The 24,105-nt window shown below is 43.9% G+C and overlaps 2 protein-coding genes across 2 annotated transcripts; one reads left to right on the top strand and one right to left on the bottom strand.

Annotated features, from left to right (window-relative positions):
• The first annotated feature begins 688 nt into the window (after positions 1 to 688).
• Positions 689 to 6,412, top strand: LOC115775409 (patatin-like phospholipase domain-containing protein 2). The gene is made up of 9 exons (XM_030722946.1): positions 689 to 965; positions 1,815 to 2,047; positions 2,317 to 2,382; positions 3,897 to 4,106; positions 4,594 to 4,654; positions 4,843 to 5,025; positions 5,214 to 5,355; positions 5,723 to 5,830; positions 6,124 to 6,412. Exons 1-9 carry the CDS (start codon positions 779 to 781, stop codon positions 6,410 to 6,412), a joined length of 1,479 nt encoding a protein of 492 aa, XP_030578806.1. The 5' UTR covers positions 689 to 778.
• A 1,340-nt stretch (positions 6,413 to 7,752) lies between these two features.
• Positions 7,753 to 23,533, bottom strand: LOC115775411 (2-oxoglutarate-dependent dioxygenase htyE-like). The gene is made up of 7 exons (XM_030722949.1): positions 23,381 to 23,533; positions 23,174 to 23,298; positions 23,032 to 23,098; positions 11,232 to 11,388; positions 10,129 to 10,271; positions 9,891 to 10,001; positions 7,753 to 7,932 (listed from the first exon to the last, which is right to left on the bottom strand). The coding sequence occupies exons 1-7, from the start codon at positions 23,531 to 23,533 to the stop codon at positions 7,753 to 7,755; spliced, it is 936 nt and encodes a 311-aa protein (XP_030578809.1).
• Positions 23,534 to 24,105: the final 572 nt, after the last annotated feature.

Here is a 24,105-nt window from a genome sequence, read left to right on the forward strand (position 1 = left end):
AATTATAATAAAATGTCTTTAGATGATTCACTAAGATGACTTACCATTGTATAATAACCCCAATCCTTTACTGATGCTGAGAGTTTGGATTTCCTAAATCTTTGTTAACAGTATATATTCAATAAGTCATTTGTCTCTTCTGCTTGCTGCAATATTCCCCTATTTTCTAAGATTGTAATTTCTCTTCCTTGTTTCCCTTCTTCACTAATATTATCTGAACTATGAATTTTAACAAAGCTGCCTTCTCTTCAGTTTTCACTGCTGTTGCTTTCCAATCATTTAGTACTGATACCAATGCCATCTTTTAATGTTATTTATCCTACTAATCATCGACTGCATCTTAAGAATTTCTGTGTCTCTCCCCACTGAGTTACAGAAACCCCTCTAGAAGTCCTTTTCACTTGTAATGCTTTTTCTTACATTAGCTTATGACCTTTTATAGCCAATAAGATTCTGAGAATTTCTTTTTAACATTTTTACCTTTTTTTGCAGAGCCACTGTAATCACATTCTTCTACACTCTGTCTGTCTTTACAGAATAGTGATCACTACTGGTATCTTCCATCTATTGTCTAGGCTGCCAGTCATGTGACATTTTCTAGCCAATGGGGAAAATGCTCTAAATAAGGCCAAATTATGCAATAGTGGACTAGCTTCTCACCTTTGGGCTGTTGTTGTGGGGGTGGCAGCTGGCTTTCCACACATCAGTATGCTGAGATTAAAAAAATAGTGTCTGTTATGAATTCTTCTCATGTTGATAAGAACATTAAATACCTCAAATGTTTGATTTGAAGAAAGAATGGAGCATCTCCTTTGCAGGATGCGGGTTTATGGGGATTTACTATATTGGTGCCACCAGCTGTATCCTTGAACGGTTCCCTCGCTTCATACAAGATGCCTCTAAAATCTATGGAGCCTCTGCAGGGGCTTTGACGGCTGCTGTTCTTACTTTGGGAATACCTCTAGGTGAGTTGCTGGCTTCTTCTCTAGCGGACTAGCCTCTATTTAAAGATGTGTCATTATCTTTTATGTTGACAGAACAATAGTCGAGAAAAGGGATTTTTTTAAATACACATTCCAGTTTTTGCTGCTCACTAACTGTGGATTTACTAAAGGACTGTAAAACATATGGCTCTGGGGCCATTATGAGCTTGGCACCCCTGATTTAGTATTTGAATTCCAATACACTCTGGCAGTGACTGTCCAAGTCTCTGTAACAGATACAGATAATTCTTTTATATTTGTTGAAATCTGGTAACTGTGAAGAACACAGCCTATCATTTTAATAGACCCCTCAGACCCTATGAATGGGACATAGTTGAGCCAATAGGGAAGGGTCTTTTCCAAGCCTGGAAGAGACCACTCCCAACAAAGCTGGAAATGTTTCAACATAGGACAAAGGTCATTCAGAGGTCACTTTGCATTTATTTACAGAGACCCTTCTATCTTAAGGCCCAAGTGATCCTAAGAATGAAGGGTTCACGTTTTTCCTTAAGTCACTCGTCTGTAAGTCTTGTTTAGGGAATCACTCTTGTGCTATATGATCATAATCTGAAATCTGAAAGTCTATCTGCAATATATTTCTGGAATTTAATAAATCCTTGGTATCATTTTATTTGAAATGTGCTGGCTGTTTATGAGAATATTTGTTTATTTTGATCAGCAATGACCAAACAAACAGAAAACCAGCAGAATAAAAATAAGCCAGCCTAAACACAGCAAACAAACAAAATAAAAATACAACAAAAACAAAAATCTTTAAGGTTTACAACAATCAACCATTCTAGTATTTCGTTACTGTGTTCCTTTGTACAGAGAAATGCTGCGCTGACTTGATGTCAATAGCCAAAGAAGCCAGGAAGCACAGACTGGGACCCCTGCACCCATCTTTCAATCTGCTTCAGAGAGTGCAGGACACTCTGCTGAACCATCTGCCAGAAGATGCCCATGTTCGAGCCTCAGGGAAGCTCGGCGTGTCCCTGACCAGAGTGTCTGATGTGAAGAATGTACTAGTATCAGAGTTTGATAGCAGAGAAGAGCTCATTCAGGTATATTTTACAGTTTGGCACCCTTTCACGCAGCGTATACTCTTCAAGTGTCAAGATACAGTTTAGTGCAATAATTCCTGTTATAAGTAGACAATAAAAGGAGCCAATAAGAGCACTGATAATACAGTTATCAGTGTTTGTCATCATTGCTAAGATTGCTTTAAGGCTGACTAGAAAAAAAATTGAGGAGGAAGATATAGAAGAAACTAACTGGAGGAGTAATCTGTGTTTCTGCAGCCAAAGTGAAGCAATATCTGCCCCTTTTCTAGGCTCTCATATGCAGCTGCTTTGTCCCTTTTTACTGTGGCATTATTCCACCCACATACCGCAGAGTGGTAAGTATAACAGAAAGCCTGAAATAATAACACAGCAACAGTGAAACTGTTAAGCTGCCACATTTATGGTGAGCTTTACTCGGTGGGTTCATATTACACACAGCACATCATACTTTACGGCTTGTTACATATTGATACAGTAAACCTGTATGACATGAAATGGAATTCAGTCCCCGTGTTTCCTAAAAAATAAAAAATAAAAACCAGGGAAGGGGAGGCATGTACACTATGTTGCCAGAAGTATTCACTCAGCCATCCAAATCATTGAATTCAGCTGTTCCAGTCACTTCTATGGACACAGGTGTATCAAACCTAGCACCTAGGCATGCAGACTGCTTCTACAAACATTTGTGAAAGAATGGGTCACTCTCAGGAGCTCAGTGAAGTCCAGAGTGGTATCTTGACAGGATGGCACCTGTGCAACAAGTACAGTTGTGAAGTTTCCTCATTACTAAATATTCCACAGTTAGTTAGTGGTATTATAACAAAGTGGAAGCGATTGGCATGAAATGGTAGACCACGTATAATCACAGAGCGGGGTCAGCAGATCCTGAGGTGCACAAAGCACAGAGGTCGCCAACTTTCTGCAGAGTTAATGTCTACAGACCTCCAAACTTCATGTAGTCTTCAGATTAGCTCAAGAACAGTGCATAGAGAACTTCATGGAATGGGTCTCCATGGCTGAGCAGCTGCATCCAAGCTGCTCAGCACCTTAGATCCAGTGAAAGGACCTCTTAATGCTTCAGCAAACCAAGACATTTTGGACAATTTCATGCTCCCAGCTTGTGGGAACGGTTTGGGAATGGCTCCATCCTTCCTGCACGAAGGAAGTCCATAAAGACGCGGATGAGTGAGTTTGGTGTGGAAGACCTTGACTGGCCTGCACAGAGTCCTGACCTCAACTGAGTAGAACACCTTTGTGGTGAATTAGAACGGAGACTGCGAGCAAGACCTTCTCATCCAACATCAGTGTCTGACCTCTGACTACAGACGACTGAATACTTTTTAGTGTATGTGCATGCAGAAACTGAAGACTGGTATAATATATTGTATTAATTTTGAAAAATCTAAGCATAACTTTAAAGCCCACTCAGTGAATACAAAAACAGAACCATGTGTAGTATTTTACAGTGTAATCTAATGTGATGCACAAGCCTTTGCAGTAAGTAAATATGTAACAAAATAAAACAGTTTTAGAGTTCAGTCAACAGCACTTCAGCAGAGTTGTACTTAAATGTGTAAAATCATTCTGGTTTCTATCTGTACAGCTGGAGTTCTCAAAACTCAGTTTGGGTTTTCTGCTGATTTGTGAAACTGGTTATGATTTTTTTTACATGATCAAACACTATCTAGATGACCTCATATATGCAAAAATGATTGAACCTTCATGAGAAACAAAGTAAATGCTTTTTGGCAGTGTAAAATAATCTAAATATAATCTAAATATCTGATTATGACGTACAATGATGGATGAAAGTTTTATGCAATGACGAGCAGCTTACCATTCCATCCAGCACTATGTGGACGGTGCTGTCACTGACAACCTGCCTGGCTATCACCTGAAACAAACAATCACATTCTCACCATATGCTGGCGAGAGTGACATCTGCCCCCAAGCAAGTACTCTAAACTTCCATAAGGTGCACTTCAACAATATCAGCATCCAGCTGAACTCAGAGAACCTGTACAGAGTGACCAGCACCTTCTTCCCACCCGAGCCTGAGGTGAGTTACAGATGATCACATTAATGAGAAACTGCATACCAATAAAATACACAAACAGGAGGGTTTGTATCATGCAGCTTATTTATTTATGTGTTTTATATGGGGCGTGTCTGACATCATGCTGAGGTTAGATCTTTTTGAGTTTTAAAAATTTGATGCTAATGTCTTGGAAAAACCTTGTCTTTTTTAAATTATACCTGATCAAAAAATGGATCTTGAGCTATAGAAAATGTTTTTTAGTGTGCAAAACTTTCCAAAATAATTAAAAACAAGTTTGAAAAGTTTGTTAAGCATTGGCTGAGCCAGAGTTTGACTGAAAAGTGATATGACTCTGAGGTGTGGTGGAAAAAAAACAAACAAAAATGTACAACTTTAAATATACAGCAAGCAAACATATTTTTAGTGATACCAAAGGACAGTGAATACCTGTGAATGCCAATTTTATGTAGATTGCTGTTGTTTTAATTGGATAATTTGAATTTTGCAGGCAATGGCTGAAATCTGTCACAATGGCTACAAGGATGCTCTTCGCTTTCTGCAAGAAAACAGTAAGGGCATTGATAGTGACTGCTGAATATTCATGTAAACAGAAAGTTGAGAAGAAGTATATTTAACTCGACTAGCAAAAGATACAAAATAGATTGTAAACCATTCCATAGAAGCTGGAGAAAAGAAATCGTGACTATCAAATTTTTAAATCCTTATTACTTATATTGGACTTCTTTGTTTATTACAGATCTAATCAGCAGTGAACGCCCCATGAGAAGTCTGGCGACTGATACATCTAAACATATTTGTTGTGAAGTGGTGAAGGAGTCCAGTGTTAAGGCACAGCAGCGCGGACTGAACACGCTTGAGGAAGGTCACTGGTGGCTGGATCCACACCTTATAGAGAACCTCTCAGTTAACATTCAAAAGGGTAGGGAGGGACAGTCACTGAAGGCCAGGTAGCTTGTGATCAGATCAGCAGGGAAATCATCTGGGGTGGGGGGGAAATACTGCAGCCATACTGCGATGTAGAAAGAAGAAGTGATAATATACCATTGAGCCAGTGCTAGAATTAAAATAAACTTAAAATAAATATATTTTTCACTTTATTTGTGTCAGTGCTGTGTGAGGCCTGCAGAGAGACACGTACTGCTGGTGGTCTGTTCTCCTATATGACTGAGTACCTGCCAAGGAAAGTGACTTCTTACCTGCCGGTCCCCTATTCTCTGCCTGTTGACTCGGTCAGCTCTCTAGCCCAGAGGTACTTACCTGTATTCTTTGTGTCTGACCTGCCACATGCCAATGATTTATGCTTAGTTTGAGCCCTTTTTCTCTGTGATCTGTTCTTGTGTTGATGACATCAAAAATGATCAATGTATTTTCCAGTTTTGAGCAATTAAACTGGGAGTTACATTATTTTATTTTTACCATAAGTAAAAATTTAAATTCTGGACTTCCTAATATATAGAGAATCCACTTAAGTCCAAACTTTAATGTGCAGTTGTATATAGATTATTTCTCCCTTGGTGATAATGCAGATTTTTACATCAAAGTGCATCAAGTCCTTTTACCTTTCACCGACATTATGCATTAATTTCAGTCTCTCTCTCTTTCATTGCTCCTTTCAGATTAGTCTACTGGATTCCAGATCTACAGAGGGACAGGAGCAGGCTCTATGGCATGGTTGGAGACATATACAAACAAGCACTAAAGGATGACAAGGAAGACAGTGACAGGTAGGCAGGAAAATGAAGATAGACTGTACATTCTTCCACTCTTGATAAATGAGCAGGCTGTACTGTGATTTCACTGGTTCAGACATATCATCTTATCTCAGAGTTTTAGACAGATCCTGTTCTGAACCAAAGACTTGGATTAACTGATTAGAAAACCTAGATTATAGTTGAAAAATCTATGATTGGATTTATTTTTTGGTACAATGGGCACAAGATGTTCTCTGACAGTGCATTCAGGTGATTTTTTTCACTACTGATGTTACTTTCCTTCAAGCCAAACTGTATTTTTCTAGTAAACCACCTCTGCACAGATCTACAAGCCTGCCATTAGCCCTGAACCTGTGCAGTGACAGAAAAGGAGACAAAAATTCTTCCTCAGAAGCCACTTTCACCTCCAGCCATACCTTCATCTCTAACACACACAGTACATCGGACCACATGCTCCTGACTCCACCCACCAGCAACGCAGGCTCTGGGTTTGATGAAGCCACCCTGAGGTCACGTCAAAGTGCAGATACCTACCTATTGGTAAAACCTACCAATGAAGGGTGTTCCTGGAAGAGCTGGGGCACACGCTGGTGACCCCAGCAATTTCAAGATGGCCTTGTCCCCAACAGTTGCTGCTACTGTTACACCACTCACACAGCGACGACGTTAGGTGTAGAGAACATTTAGTTTATTACTTCACACTGCAAGAAGCAAGCTGGACATGACAAGTTCGGGGGCATACACTTCTTCTGCCCACCAACACTCTGGACCCCAAAAACATCATCAACAGCTCATTCTGTCTCCTGCTGGCAAGCATAAACATGGCATAAATGGCTAAACTACTAAATGGATCAAACCTTGTTTAAGAACACCAGACAGGTATTTGAATATACAAGAAAATACACTCTACAGGTGCCACACTACCATTGTTGCTGGGATACAGCAGTCTGAATAAGAGCATGACCCACAGCCCAGTAACAATGAGGAGAAAGTGCAAATTGTGTATCTACAGGAGAAGAATGGCAACCACCTGCTCCAGCTGTTGAAAGTGTGTCTGCAAGGACCACTCTGGTTTGCACATCTGGCCGCTGTTGACCATGCATACACACACACACACACACATGCTGAAATACATTTTTATAGCATTTTGTAAAACAAACAAACAAAAAGCAATAAATGGATATTTTTGGCCACTAACACACCAGGTGGGAGTTTGTCTTTTTTGCTACTGCTCAAAAGAAGTAATGATGCAAAAAAAAAGAAAGAAAAAAAAAATCATTGTTACTGTTACTGCTGCTGACCTGCAATGATGATTAAAAAATATTAGCTTTCATCAATTATGTGGTTAAAAAAATGACAACTTTGTCTCTTGTTTATACCTGAAAGGTTATAGGAAATATGTAATCTAACTGGCATTCAATTTTGAATTTGAATTTTGAATTTGAATGAACTTTTGGTTTTCATGACAAGAACTGATACAAATTTTAAAAATCTGCTGGTAAAAGTGTAAAAATCTTTTAATATAAATTCATTTTATAGCATTTTGGGAACGCAAAGAGAAGGTGGACATTTTTGCCCCAAACACGCTGAGGGGGGTTTGATCTATTTTACTTTCCCTGCACAATAATAACAATGCTTAATAATCAATGTTGCATATCTCAGACTGAGCTATTAATAATACAAGAAAATCCAGTAGCACTATATAGAAAGTGGTCGTTTTTGAGGTTGTTTTCTGACAACCTGCCATTTGAAAGGTTAAAAAAAATAAACATGAATGGATATTTTAGACTTATGGCAAGAATTAATGTTAGTTAAAAAGTTTATGCAGTAAAAATAGTACAAGCAGTGAACAGGCTGATAGTGAACAAAATCAGAAGGATAAAAAAAAAAAAAAAAAAAAAAATCACGGTCAGGTTAAAATGGTGAGTGCAAATTTAGCTCCTTCCATATGAGTCGTTGAATCGCTCAGTCAGGTAGTCGCCTGCTGTAATTGGGGGATATTTGTTTGAGTTGTCACAGCAGGTGATCAGAGCTTCGTCATCCGGGTGGACGAAGAAAGCCAGAGACTGCCGTGTGCTGGAATCACCGACAGGGGGCAGCAAAACCCTGTGAAGCTAAGAAACAAGGAGCAAGACTGTAAACTGTAATCCATGGCACTGCAAATACTGTGTTGCCTCCTGCAACAGCTGAGAGGAGATTTGTGTGTATCCTAGTATACAAAAACTTCTTTGGGCAGTATCTAAACTCCTTGTTTGGTGTATGCAAGTTTAAGACGTTGGCTTCAGAAAGGAAACACAAACATATTTACAGTAGGTGAAACCTTTCTTATTACAGCCAACAAATTATTCTACCTGAGTAATTTAGTTACATTTACAATTAAATTTACAGTATGTTTTTATAACCTTGTCATAAAAATATGGGGCAAAAATATCCCCTTCACTCAGTGGCGGTTTCTGATATGGGCGACATGGGCAGCCGCCCAGGGCGGCATTTCATCTAGGGCGGCATGACCGCCCCCCTCCCCCCAACGCATTGCGATCGCCGCAGCAACGCCTACCGCACTGCTCCACTTGTGGGATAATGGGCGCCCTCTGCTTGCTGTGTATTGCATGTAGCTTTCTGCCATGGTCAGACAGGTTGTAACAGAAGAAAAAGGGCAGGCGGGGGATTCTCTCTCTGTCTCGCTGTCACTGCTTCACTCGATCGTCACACACACAGCGCTGCCCCGCCCCCTTCTCCTCTCAGCCTGGGGTGCGAGTCGAGTGAAGCAGTGATGGCGTGAGAGTGAGACTGTCAGCCGGGTTCATTCATTCATGCCTGTACAGTTTGGGCCTGGTTACAGCCAACAGTAACCGCTGAATTATAAATAAAGGCGACTTTTGCTGGCAGTCTCTCGCCAAACCTTTCATCCTCACGGACACTGCCATATCAAGATTAACGCGAAGTGTATGTCCTAATATTGAAAAGTTTTGCGAGATCTCGCAAAAGTAACTCAGGATCTCGCAAAACTTTTGCGAGATATGCAAAACTGACTCTTTTTTTTTTTTTTCCCTCCCATGTTCCACAGAATGAATCTGTGCGTCTAATAAAATTAGATGCACACAACTGATAGAACACAAAGCCCATTTCATTTATAATACTGTAAATATGGTCATTAAATCACAGTATTTGTGTGAACCCGAATCCTGATAAAAAAAATAACACAAATACGAATCTAGACAGTTTGGACAAATGTTGGTGGATGGCGCAGTGTTGCCAGATTGGGCAGCTTGTGAACACATTGGGGTGGAATATTATATAGATATTTCTATATAATTATAAAATTATATAGATATATAATTTTACAATAAAAACTTCCTAAAAACCTACCAAATATGGTGAAAAGCAGCCAAAATTTTAACAAGTTACCCAAAGCTTGTATATTTAAATATATATCACACCTGGTGCTATTAACATGAGTTTCAGTGGAGGTTTTGTTGTGTTGGGCTGGCAACTGTCAGTCAGATCTGACAACCCTGGGGATGGGCGGTGGTGGTGGCGAATTGTGGCAGATGGAAAGGAAAAGGTCAAAGCCATCAGGTGCACAGTTTAGGAAAAAGAGAAAAGAAGAAGAGGAGAAACAAGCAAAGATAAAGGTAAGCAGAAGCTGTGTAATATTTCAGTTTCTTCCATGTTTTTTCAAATAAAAATTTAAAAGAAGGCCCTGTGACAGGCTGGCGCCCTGTTCAGGGTGTACCCTGCCTCTCGCCCTATGACAGCTGGGATAGGCTCCAGCCCCCCCGCGACCCTGACCAGGATAAGCGGAAGCGAATGGATGGATGGATGGAAATTTAAAAGAAATTCTGAGTGTGCCTGTGATGGTGGGGGGACCTTCTGTTAAAGCCTGTCTGTCAGACCATGGCAGAAAGCTACATACACCACACAGCAGTCGCTCATTACCCCCCCAAGTGTAGTAGTGCGGCGATCGCTATTGTGTGTGTGTGTGTGTGTGGGGGGGGGGGGGGGGGGGGCGCCGGCGGGGATGCTCGCCCAGGGCGCCAAACAGGCTAGGACCGCCACTGCCTTCACTCACTACAGAGATAAACTGGTCACTTGTCCAGCGCTGCATCAGGTCAGCGATATTTATGAGGATGGCTCCAGGGATACAGGGAACAGAGATGAATTCCCCTGAGTGTGCACGCTCCTGAAGGTTGACAAGTGTCAGGAGGATAATATGCCTGAAGATTATTTCATGCTTTGATTTTAACATATAATGTGTTACACAACTCAACAAAACAAATAACTGACAATTCAAGAGATGTGATGTTTACCTGCAGACCTTCTGAGCTCTGGAACAACAGAGTAAAGGTGCCATAGTCTGAATGCTCTCCACATCGCAGCTGGCCCTCCTTTGCTTTCTCACAATTCACTGGTGGGTAGTAGAGAGATCGCAGTGTAGTGCTGTTTTTGTCAGCTACAGGAGGCACAGCAGAATAGTCAGAATTCATACTTGTAACAATTCTCCAGAACCACAGTTTAGTTCATACCTTGATTTGTCTGTAAATTAGATAAATACCAAAACTGTGGAAAAAATTATTAACCGTGGAACACCAAGGGTATCATATTTGATACATGAGCTTTTGAGACATGAAAAAGCTGATGTATACAATCAGACACACGCGGCGTTACTGTGAGCAATAATTTGCACAAAAATGTCAGGTGCAGCAAAAATTATACAATTGAATATGCATACATGCAAACTGATATATATATATTTTTATTTTGCAGAAGTTTCAATAAACACTCCAGTATAAAAAAAAAGTGTTTTTAAGAGCAATTATTTCATGGTTCAGGCTTCACATGGTTACTTGATCATGACTGGATACAAATAAAATAATAAAATCCATTATTCTGATGCATTACCTGCTCTCTTGTTGCATCTTTCATGCTTGAACTATGCAGTAACAGCTCCACAAGACAACAGGGGGACAGATCTGTGATAAAATATTGTCAGTGTTTGTGTTGTGATTTTGGTCTTGAGTTCAGAATTATTACACAACTATCTGTAACAACAAGTAGGGACAGAGGGCTTGTCTGCATTGAGGTTACACTTTACAAAAAAGAATATATAATTTTTTTGTCTTCCATTCTTTCTTTTTTTTGTTTATTTTCGTTCTTTAAAATTTTGCCTTTATTTTTACTATTCCTAATTTTGCAGAATTAGATACTGTCAGTTTTTTGTGTGAAGGAAACCTGTTGACAAGACCCAAACTACAGATCTAGCGACACTTACTATGATATGCAGTTTGAACACTTTCAGTGTTCAGTGACCTAGGTCAGTTGCTAGATATGAGGAACCCCTCTTTGAAGAGTAAATAATAAAAAGTGATCCTATGCCACTGTATAGTGGGTGTAGTGTAGGTGGTGATCATACTTCCTATTGAACGGTGTGTACTCAAGAACACCTCTGGGTCCAGTCCCAGACTGTGGGCCATCACCCTCAGCACCCGCAGACTCAGCTCTTTACAGCGTTGGAAGAAGGACGTCTGGATCTCCTGGAAACTTTTTAAATTGCCTGATGACGGCCATTTCTACAACAGACAAGAACAGAAGAATAGCACCAGAGCCTGGCTAATGATAACACTGGTATGTTCAAGTGCCCATATTATGCTCATTTACCTGCTCATAGTTTCAGGGGGTCTAATAGGATAGTTTTATGCTTGGATGTTTTTCATTGGACTCTTTGTATTCTGGTGAAAATTAAGTACCCACTATGTTTCCGCACCTTGGCAGAAATAACTTGAAGTACTGTCTTCTGTATGACTGTCAGTTTCTCACATTGTGGAACTTTGGACCTGCTCTTCTTATGGTGTCGTTCCAGTTCACTGAGGTTTGTTGGTGCTTTGGTTATGCACAGCTCTGTCCAGATCCCACCACAGCATTTTAATCTGGTTGAGGTCTGGACTTTGACTGAGCCATTGCAACACCTTGATTCTGTTCTTGTTCAGCCATTCTGTTGGAGATCTGCTGCTGTGCTCGGGATCATTGCCCTGCTGCATGACCTAATTTGACTCTAGAATACTTTAGTATGCAGAGGCATTCATGATGGATCAGTGACTAACTGCCCAGGTCCTGTGGCTGAAAAGCGAGCCCAGACGATCACCCTCCACCACAGTGCTTGACAGTTAGCATGAGGTGTGTGTGCCGATGTGCCATGTTTGGTTTTTGCCAAACGTGGCGCTGTGCATTATGGCCAAACATCTCCACTTTGGTCTTGTCTGTCCAAAGGACATTGCTACAGAAGTCTTGTGGTTTGTAATGCTGCCATGTTCTTTCTAGAGAGGAGAGGCTTTCTCCTAACAACCCTTCCAACAAACCACATTTGTTCAGTCTTTTTCTAATTTTACTGTCATGAACTTTAACCTTAAACAGGCTAACTGTAGAGCCTGAGATGTTGCTTTTAGGGTTTTTTTTTTTTGCCATTTCCCTGAGCACTGCACAGTCTGGTCTTGCGGTGAATTTACTAGGACATCCACGGCTCCTGGGAAGATTGTGAAAATGCATTAACACACACCTGCTCCAGACCAGCAAAGTGCCAAAACGTCTGCTAATTTAGAGGTGGTAACACTTAAAAAAATAATGCCATCCATAACTCACAAGTTTGAGTTAATAAGTCAAAATTTTGGGAAAATAACTCATTAAAAAAACAACAAAAGCAAACAAACTTTATTAACAATGAAGTACAAACAGAACATCCTAATGCCATGGTTACCGAATAGAAAATAAATATGGAACAATATAGAAAGAATAACAGAATATAAAATACATATAATTCAGAGTCAGAGGTTTACATGATTCTAATTGCAGTGCTTTATTGAAAAGTTCTTGATAGAAGTGGTTAATATTGTTGTGGATCGGTGTGCTGTGGTTGTGTTTTTCTGTTTTCTGTTTTGTTTCAGGGGGCCGGCAGGCTGGTTTCTCCTCTTCTGTAGGGCGGAGCTGGAGGTTGACTCATATGGGGTTATTCATTTATGGACACACAAATTTTTTACTACAATAATAGCCCCATAGACTCACGGTGGCCCTGCACACCTGCAGCGAGTTATCATTCATCACTCTGGTATTTAAGGCTTTGCCCTAGCCTCCTCTCTTCACCAGAGTGTCCGTGGTAAAGTGTCCTCCAGCCAGCATCAAAGCAGAATAAGTTTTATATATATATATATATATATATATATATATATATATATATATATATATATATATATATATATATATATATATATATATATATATATATATATATATATATATATTAGGGGTGGGACTCGATTAAAAAAATTAATCGAATTAATTACAAGCTTTGTAATTAATTAATCGAAATTAATCGCATTTTAATCGCATTTCAATATTTAACATGATAAATATTAATTTAAGTTTAGTTGATGAATAAATCAATATACATAAGCTTAAACTTCAAAATTTTGTTTATTTTCCCACCAGTCTACTACACAGACCAATGAAGGGTGGAAGTGCTCCTGTGATAAGCAAACTCCTGAAATTAAAGTTAAGCATCATAACTGGATAGTTTTATTCAACATTAATGTCTCACTTGTTATAGTTGGAAATTAATCATTAGCTCAGCTGTATTCCTTGATGTTGAAATGTGTTATGCTTGTTTTAACAGCTTATTTTGAATTAAAGACTTAAAATTAAACCACAAAAAGGAGAAAAAGTTCGTTCTCCGTTTAACAGCTGCTTTTACACAGCTGTGCTTCACACTCACGGTTGCTAGGCGACATGAGCTACGCAGAGGTGACGGCAGCTGATATGAAGGCTAGCTGCTCACTTCCGGCCTTTGTGGTGTTCGTGGGCTGCGAAAGACGTGGGCCGGGTCCTTCGCAGGATGCAGCCCCTAATTTGGACATTGTGCGTCGATATAATCTGTATGCCGGGAACTCGCGCACTGAGAAACGTTCCACGGTGCAAAGTGCGATTAAAATGCGTTAAAAATTTTAACGCGTTAATTTCCCTGTAATTAATTAATCGAAATTAACGCGTTAAAGTCCCACCCCTAATATATTGTAGCGATTCTCTTAGTTAGAGAGCGTGTTGATGTTGTGGGATTTCGGACTGTTCGGGAGGTTCGTGAAGGCAGCATGGAGAGAGAGAAAAGACCGAGAGCTTGCCTGTGTGTGTGTGTTGCTGTTCCGTTGTTGTAGTTGTGGTTGGCGTGGCTGTGGCCTACAGCAGCCGTTTTTCTGCTAATAAAGACGACCTTTGTTGTGAACATCGCCGACTGTGGAAGTGTGTTTACAACGTTACATTGGTGTCAGAAGTCAAACTGCTAACCGTCGGCTAGCCCTGCTTCGGCTACCTCAGTTGACAGCCTGCGCTAACTATGGCAGCGCAGCGAGATGTGGCCGGGGCCCGCCCGAAGATCAAGAGAGAGGCTATGGACAGTGACTTTGGGGGCACGCTGGGTCCTGAGGGAGCGGACAGTGCCGGAGAGCGTTTGGCCCGCCTCAGACGGACTGCCAGAGGCCTGGCGGCCGCCGCTAGCTTTGGCCCATCGACTGCAGGAATATACGCGGGCGCGGAGACACCCGCCCCGAACAGCGCGGGGCCCGTGCTTGGCGATAGTGGCGCCCGGCCCTGCCAGGCAAATGTGAAAACCCCCAAGTACTCCGGTAAGGCTGACTGGGAGGCCTTCCATGCTCAATTTGAACTGTTAGCGCATGCTGCGGCCTGGTCCACAGACACTAAAGCACTCCAGCTAGCCTTGTGCCTCACTGACGACGCTTTGGCATGCCTGCTGCTGCTTAGCCCAGCGGAGAGGGGTGACTACAGGGCTCTGGTTGGTGCTCTGCAGCGGCGGTTTGGGCAGTGTGGCCAGCCTGCTGTCCTGCGGTCCGAACTGACGAGTAGACGGAGACAACCGGGTGAGCCGCTTCGCGCTTTGGCCAATGACATTGAGATGCTAGCGAAGAAAGCATATGCCCACATGCCCATCGACGTGCAGAACGAGCTGGCCAGAGACCAGTTCATCCGCGCCATTATCCCTGGTGAGCTGCGCATCCAGACTCAACTTTCCCACCCCCGCAATCTGCACGAGGCCCTGGAGATGGCCTTGGAGAGGGAGGCCGTGGTGGCTTCTGCGGGGTGCGACCATAGCGAGTATGACCCGGTGGTGAGGGCTGCGGTGCCGGAGGCCCCGGGCCAGGGGGTGCCAGCTTGGGCGGCCGAATTGACCGAACTGGTTCGAGGCGTGTCTCTACAATCTTCACGCCGCGGTGCTCGTCCTCGCCGAGACCCTCCTGTTTGCTGGACGTGCGGACAGCTGGGCCACATCAGCGTGCGATGCCCAGACCGTGCCGGTGTTCAGGGAAACGCCTCAGGGCCTGCGTAGGCGGGACGGCGCAGGCCCCTTCTTCTGTGTCCCAATCCGCCGGGGCGCCGGTGGACAGAGCCCAACGGTACAGCTGGGGGTGCGGGGCTCAGCTCCCCCCAGAAGCAGACGACAGCACAGAGTCCGCGAGGGTGGTGGGCTGGACGCGTGCAGGGGATTTTTGTCACATCCCCATCACCCTGGCAGGGGCTCCGTGCACAGCTCTGGTCGACACTGGCTCCACTGCGACCTTGATGAGACCTGACGTGGTGCCGGTAGGAACCCAGTTGGAACCAACTACAGTAAAACTGCGTACAGTGACTGGTGAGTTAGCCCCGATGTTGGGAAAAGGACTGGTCCCTATTCAGGTGGGGGGCCTGGGAGTGAACTTGGAGGTGTGGGTGGCAGCGGTGCAGGACGTTTGCATATTAGGCCTGGACTTTCTGCGGGCATCACAGAGTGTCTTAGACCTGGGGAATAACACGCTGACCTTTCCAGGGGGCCCCATGGTTGACCTGGTGCGCCCCGCACAGGCCCCGAACCTACACCCGCCAAAGTCGAGAGCAGCGGGGGTGCACCATGAGGCACACCTTCCGCCCCCGATCTACCCCCCTGCACCCCTGTCCCCTGACCCTGATTTAGCCACCGTGGTGGGTTCTCCTGCCTCAGACCAGCACACTGTAATGGGGGAGGGGGATAGACTGGCAGTAGTGAGGGACATATGGACACGTAGCTGCCAAGATTTAGATCATCCACAGCGGGAGGAGCTGTGGCAGGTGCTGCTGGAGTTCAAGGACATTTTTGCTCTGTCAGAAGACGAGGTAGGCTTAACTCACCTCCTGCAGCACGACATTGACACGGGAGATGCACGGCCTGTGAAGTCACGCCCTCGCCGCCTCCCCCTGGCGCATCAGGCTGCGGCTGATAGTGCGATCGGGGAGATGCTCAGGGCTGGCGTCATTGAACCCTCCGACAGCCCCTGGGCCTCGGGGGTTGTGATGGTTAAAAAGAAGAAGAGCCCCAAAATGAGATTCTGTGTCGATTTTAGGCCGTTGAACAGTGTGACTAAGAAAGACTCATACCCGCTGCCCCGCATCGATGAGTGCCTGGATTTGGTTTCTGGCTCTTCCTGGTTCTCCTCGCTGGACCTGCGTAGCGGGTATTGGCAAGTGCCCCTCAGCCCCGCAGCCAGACCAAAGACTGCTTTCAGCACAGGCAGGGGGCTGTGGCAATTCCGTGTTCTCTGCTTCGGCCTATGCAATGCGCCGGCCACGTTTGAAAGGTTGATGGAAAAGGTGCTGGCCGATATTCCCCGACAGGAATGTTTGGTCTACTTGGACGACATCCTGGTCCACGGAAGTTCCTTCTAGGCAGCTCTGGCATCCCTGCGGCAGATTCTACAGCGGATAGCGGCAGCGGGCCTGAAACTCCACCCTGATAAGTGCTGCTTTATGAGGAAAGAGCTGGAGTTCCTGGGACACAAAATCGGGGGTGAGGGTATCAGTACGCTGGAGGAGAAAGTGCAGGCGGTGAAGGACTGGCCAACCCCCACAAACTTGAAGGACTTAAAGAGCTTCCTTGGTCTGGCGTCCTACTACAGGCGGTTTGTAAGGGGGTTCTCCTGTATTGCTGCGCCCCTGTTCCGCCTGCAGAAAAAGGATAGTGACTTTGACTGGTCAGCAGGATGTGAACAGGCTTTTGAGCGGCTGAAAAACGCCCTAACAGAATCTCCCACCCTCGCCACCCAGGACCCCAGTCTGCCGTTTATTCTAGACACAGATGCCAGCGATGTCGGAATGGGGGCAGTGTTGAGCCAGGTGGGGCCAGCGGGGGAGAGAGTGGTGGCGTACTTCAGCAGAACCTTTAATAAGGCTGAACGACGCTACTGTGTGACGCGAAGGGAGCTCCTGGCCATAGTACGGGCAATAAGTCACTTCAGGTACTACCTTTGTGGCCTGCCCTTCACTGTCCGGTCAGACCATTCAGCCTTGCAGTGGCTAATGGCGTTTAAGGAGCCAGAGGGGCAGATTGCACGCTGGCTGGAGGAATTAGCGCCATACGTCTTCGAAGTGAAGTACCGAGCGGGGGCTCACCACGCCAACGCAGATGCCATGTCCCGCCGCCCCTGTGCTCCAGCTGGTTGCCGGTACTGCGAAAAGCGGGAAGCCCGGGAGGAGGAGCTCCGGGCTGGGGGAGAGCATGATTCCGGGTGTAGCGGAGGTGAGCTGGCCTGCAGAGTGGCACAGGTGATTGACCCGCTCGAGTGGAGAGCGCAACAGGAGCAGGATGTTGACCTCCGGCCAGTGCTACAATGGGTGGAGTCTGGTCAAAGACCGCAGTGGAGCGGAGTGGCTGGATACTCACCTGCAACTAAAGGACTGTTTGTGAAATTTTCAGCTCTCCGAGTAAAGGACGGAGTGCTGCAGAGAGCCTGGAAGGAGCCAGCTACGGGGGAGGAGAGGTGGCAGGTGGTGGTCCCCAGGGCCCTGAGGGAGGCAGTTTTGAAGGCCTCCCACGGAACCGCCGGGGTGGGGCATTTTGGAGTTTCCAAAACCCTTCGGCGGCTCCGGCAGAGTTTCTACTGGGGGCAGCTCAGGAGGGATGTTGAGGACTTTTGCCGCCGGTGTGACCTCTGTGCAGCGCACAAGGGTCCCTCAGACCAGTCCCGGGCACAGCTACAGCAGTTAGCAGTGGGAGCCCCGATGGAGAGAGTAGCAGTGGACGTGATGGGGCCTTTTCCACGCACAGACAGAGGAAATCGTTATGTCTTAGTTGCCATGGACTACTTCACAAAATGGCCGGAGGCATATGCCATACCCGACCAGGAGGCGGAGACGGTGGTCGACAGGCTGGTGGAGGGCATGTTTGCCAGGTTCGGGATGGCAGAAACCATTCACAGTGACCAGGGAAGGAACTTTGAGTCGGCTGTTTTCTCTGTCATGTGTGAGCGCTTAGGGATGCGAAAGACCCGGACGACACCGTTACACCCGCAGAGTGATGGGCTCGTCGAGCGCTTCAACAGGACCCTGGCGAAACAGCTGGCCATCCTCACTGCAGAGCACCAGCGTGATTGGGACATGCATCTCCCCCTTGTTTTGTTGGCGTATAGGTCCGCTGTGCAGGATTCCACCTTGTGTACGCCTGCCCTGCTCATGCTGGGGCGAGAGCTACGGACGCCAGCGGAGATGGCACTGGGGAGGCCTCCGGACGCTCCGGTAGTCGTACCGGGTCCGGAATACGCCAGGAGACTGCAGGACCGGCTGGAGTCGGCCCATGCTTTTGCCCGTGATCAGCTGGAGAAAGCGGGAATGAGACAGAAAAGGAATTATGACTTGAGGGTAAAAGGGAAAGACTTCAGGGCCGGTGACCTTGTGTGGGTGTACAGCCCGAGGAGGAAGAAAGGCCGGTGCCCTAAGCTGGACTGCCACTGGGTGGGGCCTTGTGTAGTGGTAGAGAAGCTGGGGGAAGTGGTGTACAGGGTTCAGCTGCCGACTAGGGGGAGACGAGTGGCCCTTCATAGAGACAGGCTGGCTCCATATAAGGGTGATGTGCGCCCGGTCCAGTCGACCCCCCTGAGAAATGAAACAGCCACAGCCCCAGACTCACTGACTGTGCCCCCTTCTACTGCCCCACAGCTTCCTCCACTTTTGCACCCCATCCCAGATCAAAAGCAGGGTGCTGCAGGACAGCAGACACAGCCCCAAGTGTCTTCTACAAGGGGGCTGCAGAGGCAGAGAAGACCCCCAGGTCACCTCAGAGACTTTGTACGGGATCCCTCGGGGCGAGGGATTTAGTGAGGGGGGGCAATGTAGCGATTCTCTTAGTTAGAGAGCGTGTTGATGTTGTGGGATTTCGGACTGTTCGGGAGGTTCGTGAAGGCAGCATGGAGAGAGAGAAAAGACCGAGAGCTTGCCTGTGTGTGTGTGTTGCTGTTCCGTTGTTGTAGTTGTGGTTGGCGTGGCTGTGGCCTACAGCAGCCGTTTTTCTGCTAATAAAGACGACCTTTGTTGTGAACATCGCCGACTGTGGAAGTGTGTTTACAACGTTACAATATATATATATATACTTCAATAATCTCTCCCAAATATGCACCCGTTTTTTAACAGGTATACCATTAATTTCTGACAAATTAGAATCTTTGAGAGGGAACTAGACAGATCTATTCAGAATTATTTTCAGCCCTGAAATTGAGGAAAAGTCGTGTGTGTGTGTGTGTGTATAAACAATTGCTTTACTCACATCAAGTGTTGAATGACCTTTAACATGAATTTATGGCTTATAAGCTTTATGTAAAAAAAAATCTTGGAGGATAAAGCTATCATCTAATATATATACATACATTATAATCAATTGTGTCCAAAACCAGCTTAATGCAAATATTTCTGCCAGCCATAAATTCTTGCAAAAATAAGTACAAAGATTTTTGACATTATTAAAGAGATTGATTGGTTTTCAATTTTCTACACTTGGGTCCTTTTTGGCTTTGGAATTAACCCTTGATGAAGCAATGGAGGCAGTTCTTGCACTATTGTCTTCAAACAGAGCCTTTGTTGGGATTTATTTTTATCAACCATACTGATATTTAAAGTTATTATTCCTACTTCTGTTTATTTGCAACTAAACTGCTTTCTACACTGTAATAAATGCATATTGTGGTCTAAAAGTAGTAGGAAGATTTGAGGCCTGTTGAATTGCTCTTATTTGTGTTCAGGGCCCTAGAAGCTCTGCTACCCCTCCCTAATAGTCTGCTGTCACCCAGCAGGCCCTCTCAGACCATCCTCAGAGCATACTCATCTTCTGCCCTAGCCCCGTGATGAACCTGTTGCTCATTAAATTCATGCTAAGGGGTCTCAACTCATAAAACTGCCCGATTTTGGGTTCGTGTACAGGACACCAGTCATCCTGTTTGCCCATTTTTTGATTTATACTGGATATAGGGATAATTCTGTCCAGTGAATCTAGCCGAAGGCTAACTTGCTTGTGTAGCACGGCCAAAAACTTTGGAAATGCAAATCAAGAAAGTATAAATCTGTCCATGCAACAGGTCCGGGGGCAAACTGGGCCTCATTTTCGTCCTCATATCTGGTCAAGTGTATGTGTGAGGAGTGTAAATCCTTCTCCAAGAGTGCCTTAGGATGGCCTCAAGGAGGTTATGGCTGACAATTAATGTGATGAATTTTTCTTACTGTCTTGTTGATGTATTGAAAGTGCTCCGGGATGTTTATGCCCTTTCAGATAATGACAGTAGAATTAATGGCAGTTTCTAATGAAAGTTTGCAAAGTGCAGACTCAGCACAAATCGTAGACAAAGAAAGGGAAAGAGTATAAATACCACGGTTAGAAGAGGAGAAGGGAGAGAAGAGAAGATGTAGCGACTGTCTTTGTCCGGGTTGTCCGTTTTTCCAGCAACTACTAAGGCACAACCTCCCGGGAGGGCTTCTTGCTTTTACTTTTTGCTTTTTGTCCTTTGTTTTTTGTGTTTGTATATTTCTAAGTACTAGTAACTTTTTGCAACAGAGCTTGCTCATCGCCATGGATCATCTGGACAGTTTGATTTTATTTAGACTCATACTTAATCTCAGCGCGGGCTCTCCTCGGTCGGAGGGAGTGATGAGGAAGCCGGGGCATGATCAGCAGGTTCTTTCTTCCTTTCTGTTTCTCTGTGTGTGTAACTCAGTCTTCATATGCTACTGTCTGTCTTTTTAACTATTTGTGTGCTACTAAGATGTCTAATAAACAGCCTGCATCAGAACCTGCTCAACCCTGTGATTTGTTGGTAACTATGGTTTTAATTGGGTTTTAATTTGCAGTCAAAAAGGAACGTGGAGACCCCTAAAATGTATCCTACACCCTTAAGAATGGGGCTAATACCGTGGTGAGCAGTGCATAGAATTCATTAGCCATCATCATTCCCAGGGGATTTGTTTTCTTTAAGAGAACCAAAGGATTCTTGAACTTCTGTTAAATTCCTCGATCCCAAAGTGTCTTAAAATGATCACCTATACTATTAGAATCCTCTTCCTCAGGCCAGCTGATCTGGCACTGCTGGCTGTCCCAGTGACAAAGAGGAAGCTCAGAGGTGACAGCGACTGTGGAACGATCTTCCCTTGCACATGAGACAGGCTGACTCACTCTCTGCTTTTAAATCCTCTCTTAAAACACATTTCTTCTTTTTTGGCTTTTAACTCAGTCTGAGATGTTGTTTTTCTTGTTTATTGTCTTGACTGTGGTTTTGTTTCCTTGTGTTTTGTCTGTGTTTGTGTTTGCTCTTAGTTGTGTACAGCACTTTGGCCAATGACATTTGATTTTAAAGTGCTTTATAAATATGAGTCCAGACAAATGCTTTCTCAGATGACCTCATTATTTTTGGTAAATTTTTGAATTTTCTTTTTTCTTTAGAGCATCCATTTTCCCTACTGTTGCTGAATTTCTGATTTCAAATTTCATTAATTCCCAGCATTTTCCAAAACTATTAAACAATGCCTGTGTCCAGTATTTTTCCTTTAAACAAGTCTCAGGGTTTCACATCAAAATTCTTCATTTTGTAACACTTGAATTTCTGATCATCTTTATTCCAAACTTGTCTAATTATCAACCTTATTTCTAGTTGTTTTATGGTCTGTCAAGACTGTTGGTCCTATTAATATATCCATCGCTTTATCTTCAATCAACTAAAAATCTCTGCAGGACTGTGGAGAGCTGTCCTGACTCCATGTATGAAGATTTTTATTCACATCTTCAAATGTTAGTCCTATCATATTAGATATGTTGGATGATTGATTTCTAGGGGCTCACCTATCCACACTTTGATAATCACTGTTTTAGAATCTCCTCCCCATAAAATTCTAGCTGAAAGAAATGGAAATAATCTGACTAATCTTTTCTTCTATAGTTAAAAATAAACATTTTGCTCTTTATTATTGAAGCCATATATATCAAATAATAATCTGACAATATCAATCAAATATAATCCACAAACCACTGACTTTGTTTGCAGAACATTGCCTCTGAATTTACCTACTAAAATATATGCTCCTGCTGACCTGTTGTTACCAAAGAAAACTGCATTTGCTGCTCCCACTTCTGAAATAGAAGTTTCTTTAACAAAATTAAAATCTGCACCTTTGTTTTGGCAATACAAAAAAAAAAAATGCTTTACTTGACTTCTAATAGCCCTGGCATTAACACAGACTAGAAACTGATATTAGCTCACACAGAGCTCTCTCTCACACACACACCTCTCTTCACTTTGCTGCACAAAGTCTAAACCTTGCACCGCACTGTAGCAAATGTTTATCACTTTATGAACATGGAATCAGATCAGACCTTTTCAGCTCACCAAAGGAAAACTGGAGTATTTACAATATAGCATCTCCTTGTCATATTTGTCTCCATGTCTCCATGAGGTGTCCCGTGCTGTTCTGGGCAGGGATCTGGTTGGTTGGACCCTCTGTCGTTGGGCTGGTCCAGACTGTGAACGTGTATTGATGAGACGATTTATATGTTTTACTGCATCTGCGCCATCTGTTTCCAGGAATAACGGTCTTCGTGGAGCTTCTTGATTGGAAGAGTGAATTTTGACACAACTATGCAGAAATTTCTACTTATTTTCTCGAGATTTTGACTTAACTCGAAATGTGAGTTGTGGATGGCTTTTTTTTTTTTTTTTTCCCAGTGGCGGAAACAAGCTTCCACCAAACTTTCTCTAAAGTACGAGAAAATGAATAACTTGTACTTTAACCCGCTAAATGATAACCTTATGGCATCAAATAGTTATGCCGGAGCCAAAACTCCTGAGGTGAATTGTAAAAATAAATCAAATACAATAAAAGAATTAAAACTGAGTTACTATGTCAGGGCGCAGCGAGGAATTGTTGAAAGACTCCTTTAGGTCTCCAGGTCGACGTGGATTCAACCTGAAGAGAGATGATCCGAGTTTAAAATCTCTAGATGTGTGCAGATAAGTAAAGTATGAAATGTTTGCTTCCTACCTCTCCGTCTCCAGTGACACCCATCCATGGTTTGGACTGTTTGAGAAACTGCTCCTGCTGAAGGGTTGTTTCAGCTCATCTGGCTGCAGGAAGAATTTCTTGGATATGTCCATAACATCGTCCACCTATCCAAATACACCAGAAGAAAAAGATGCATCACACTTTAAGTTCCTCGATATTAATTTGATTCAGTCTAACGGGCCTCACCTCCTCCTGAGTGATCCCCGTGTTCTTCAGAAACACAAAACCAACTTCTGTAAAGGCTGATTTCAACTCTTTGCTTAAACTCTGCAGCTGCTCGTCAGGGACATCTTTGTCACTCAGACTGTAATCGCCGAAGTCCACCACTGGGATCTCCATCGTGAAAACCAAAGTTAAAGTATCTCCAATAAACACTCTGAGCTGAACGTGTTGCAATTGCAAACAACCAAATGACACTGCGCCATTAACCGAAGTGTGGAGTGAAATGTGAACACACACACACACACGCGCGCACACACACACACACACACACACGCACACACACACACACACACACGCACACATGCACACACACACACACACACACACACAGACACACACATGCACACGCACACACACACACTGTATTTGTGAGTTTGTGTATCTGCTTCTGTTTTTTTCTCTTTCAGGAGCTGTTTGTTTTTTGAGTGTGTTTTTTGTCAGCAGCAGCTGATGATCCAGTGTGTTTCATTTGTCCTCTATCATCTTTTTTCCCTACTCTTTCACCCCATTTTCCCCCTTTCTCTTGCTTTCTGTCCCTTTTCTTTTTCCATCCTTAAAATATAAATAAAATTGAATATGGCCTGATAGCGTTCACTTCTTGAGTTCTTTTTTTTAAGTCAGTAAGGTCCAGTTTCACTTTCTAAAGTTTTGGTCAGTTGTCTTCTCTCAGCCTCGTATTTCTGACGGTG

Source organism: Archocentrus centrarchus, unplaced genomic scaffold (genome assembly GCF_007364275.1).
Source record: "Archocentrus centrarchus isolate MPI-CPG fArcCen1 unplaced genomic scaffold, fArcCen1 scaffold_121_ctg1, whole genome shotgun sequence".
Taxonomy (NCBI): Eukaryota; Metazoa; Chordata; class Actinopteri; order Cichliformes; family Cichlidae; genus Archocentrus; species Archocentrus centrarchus.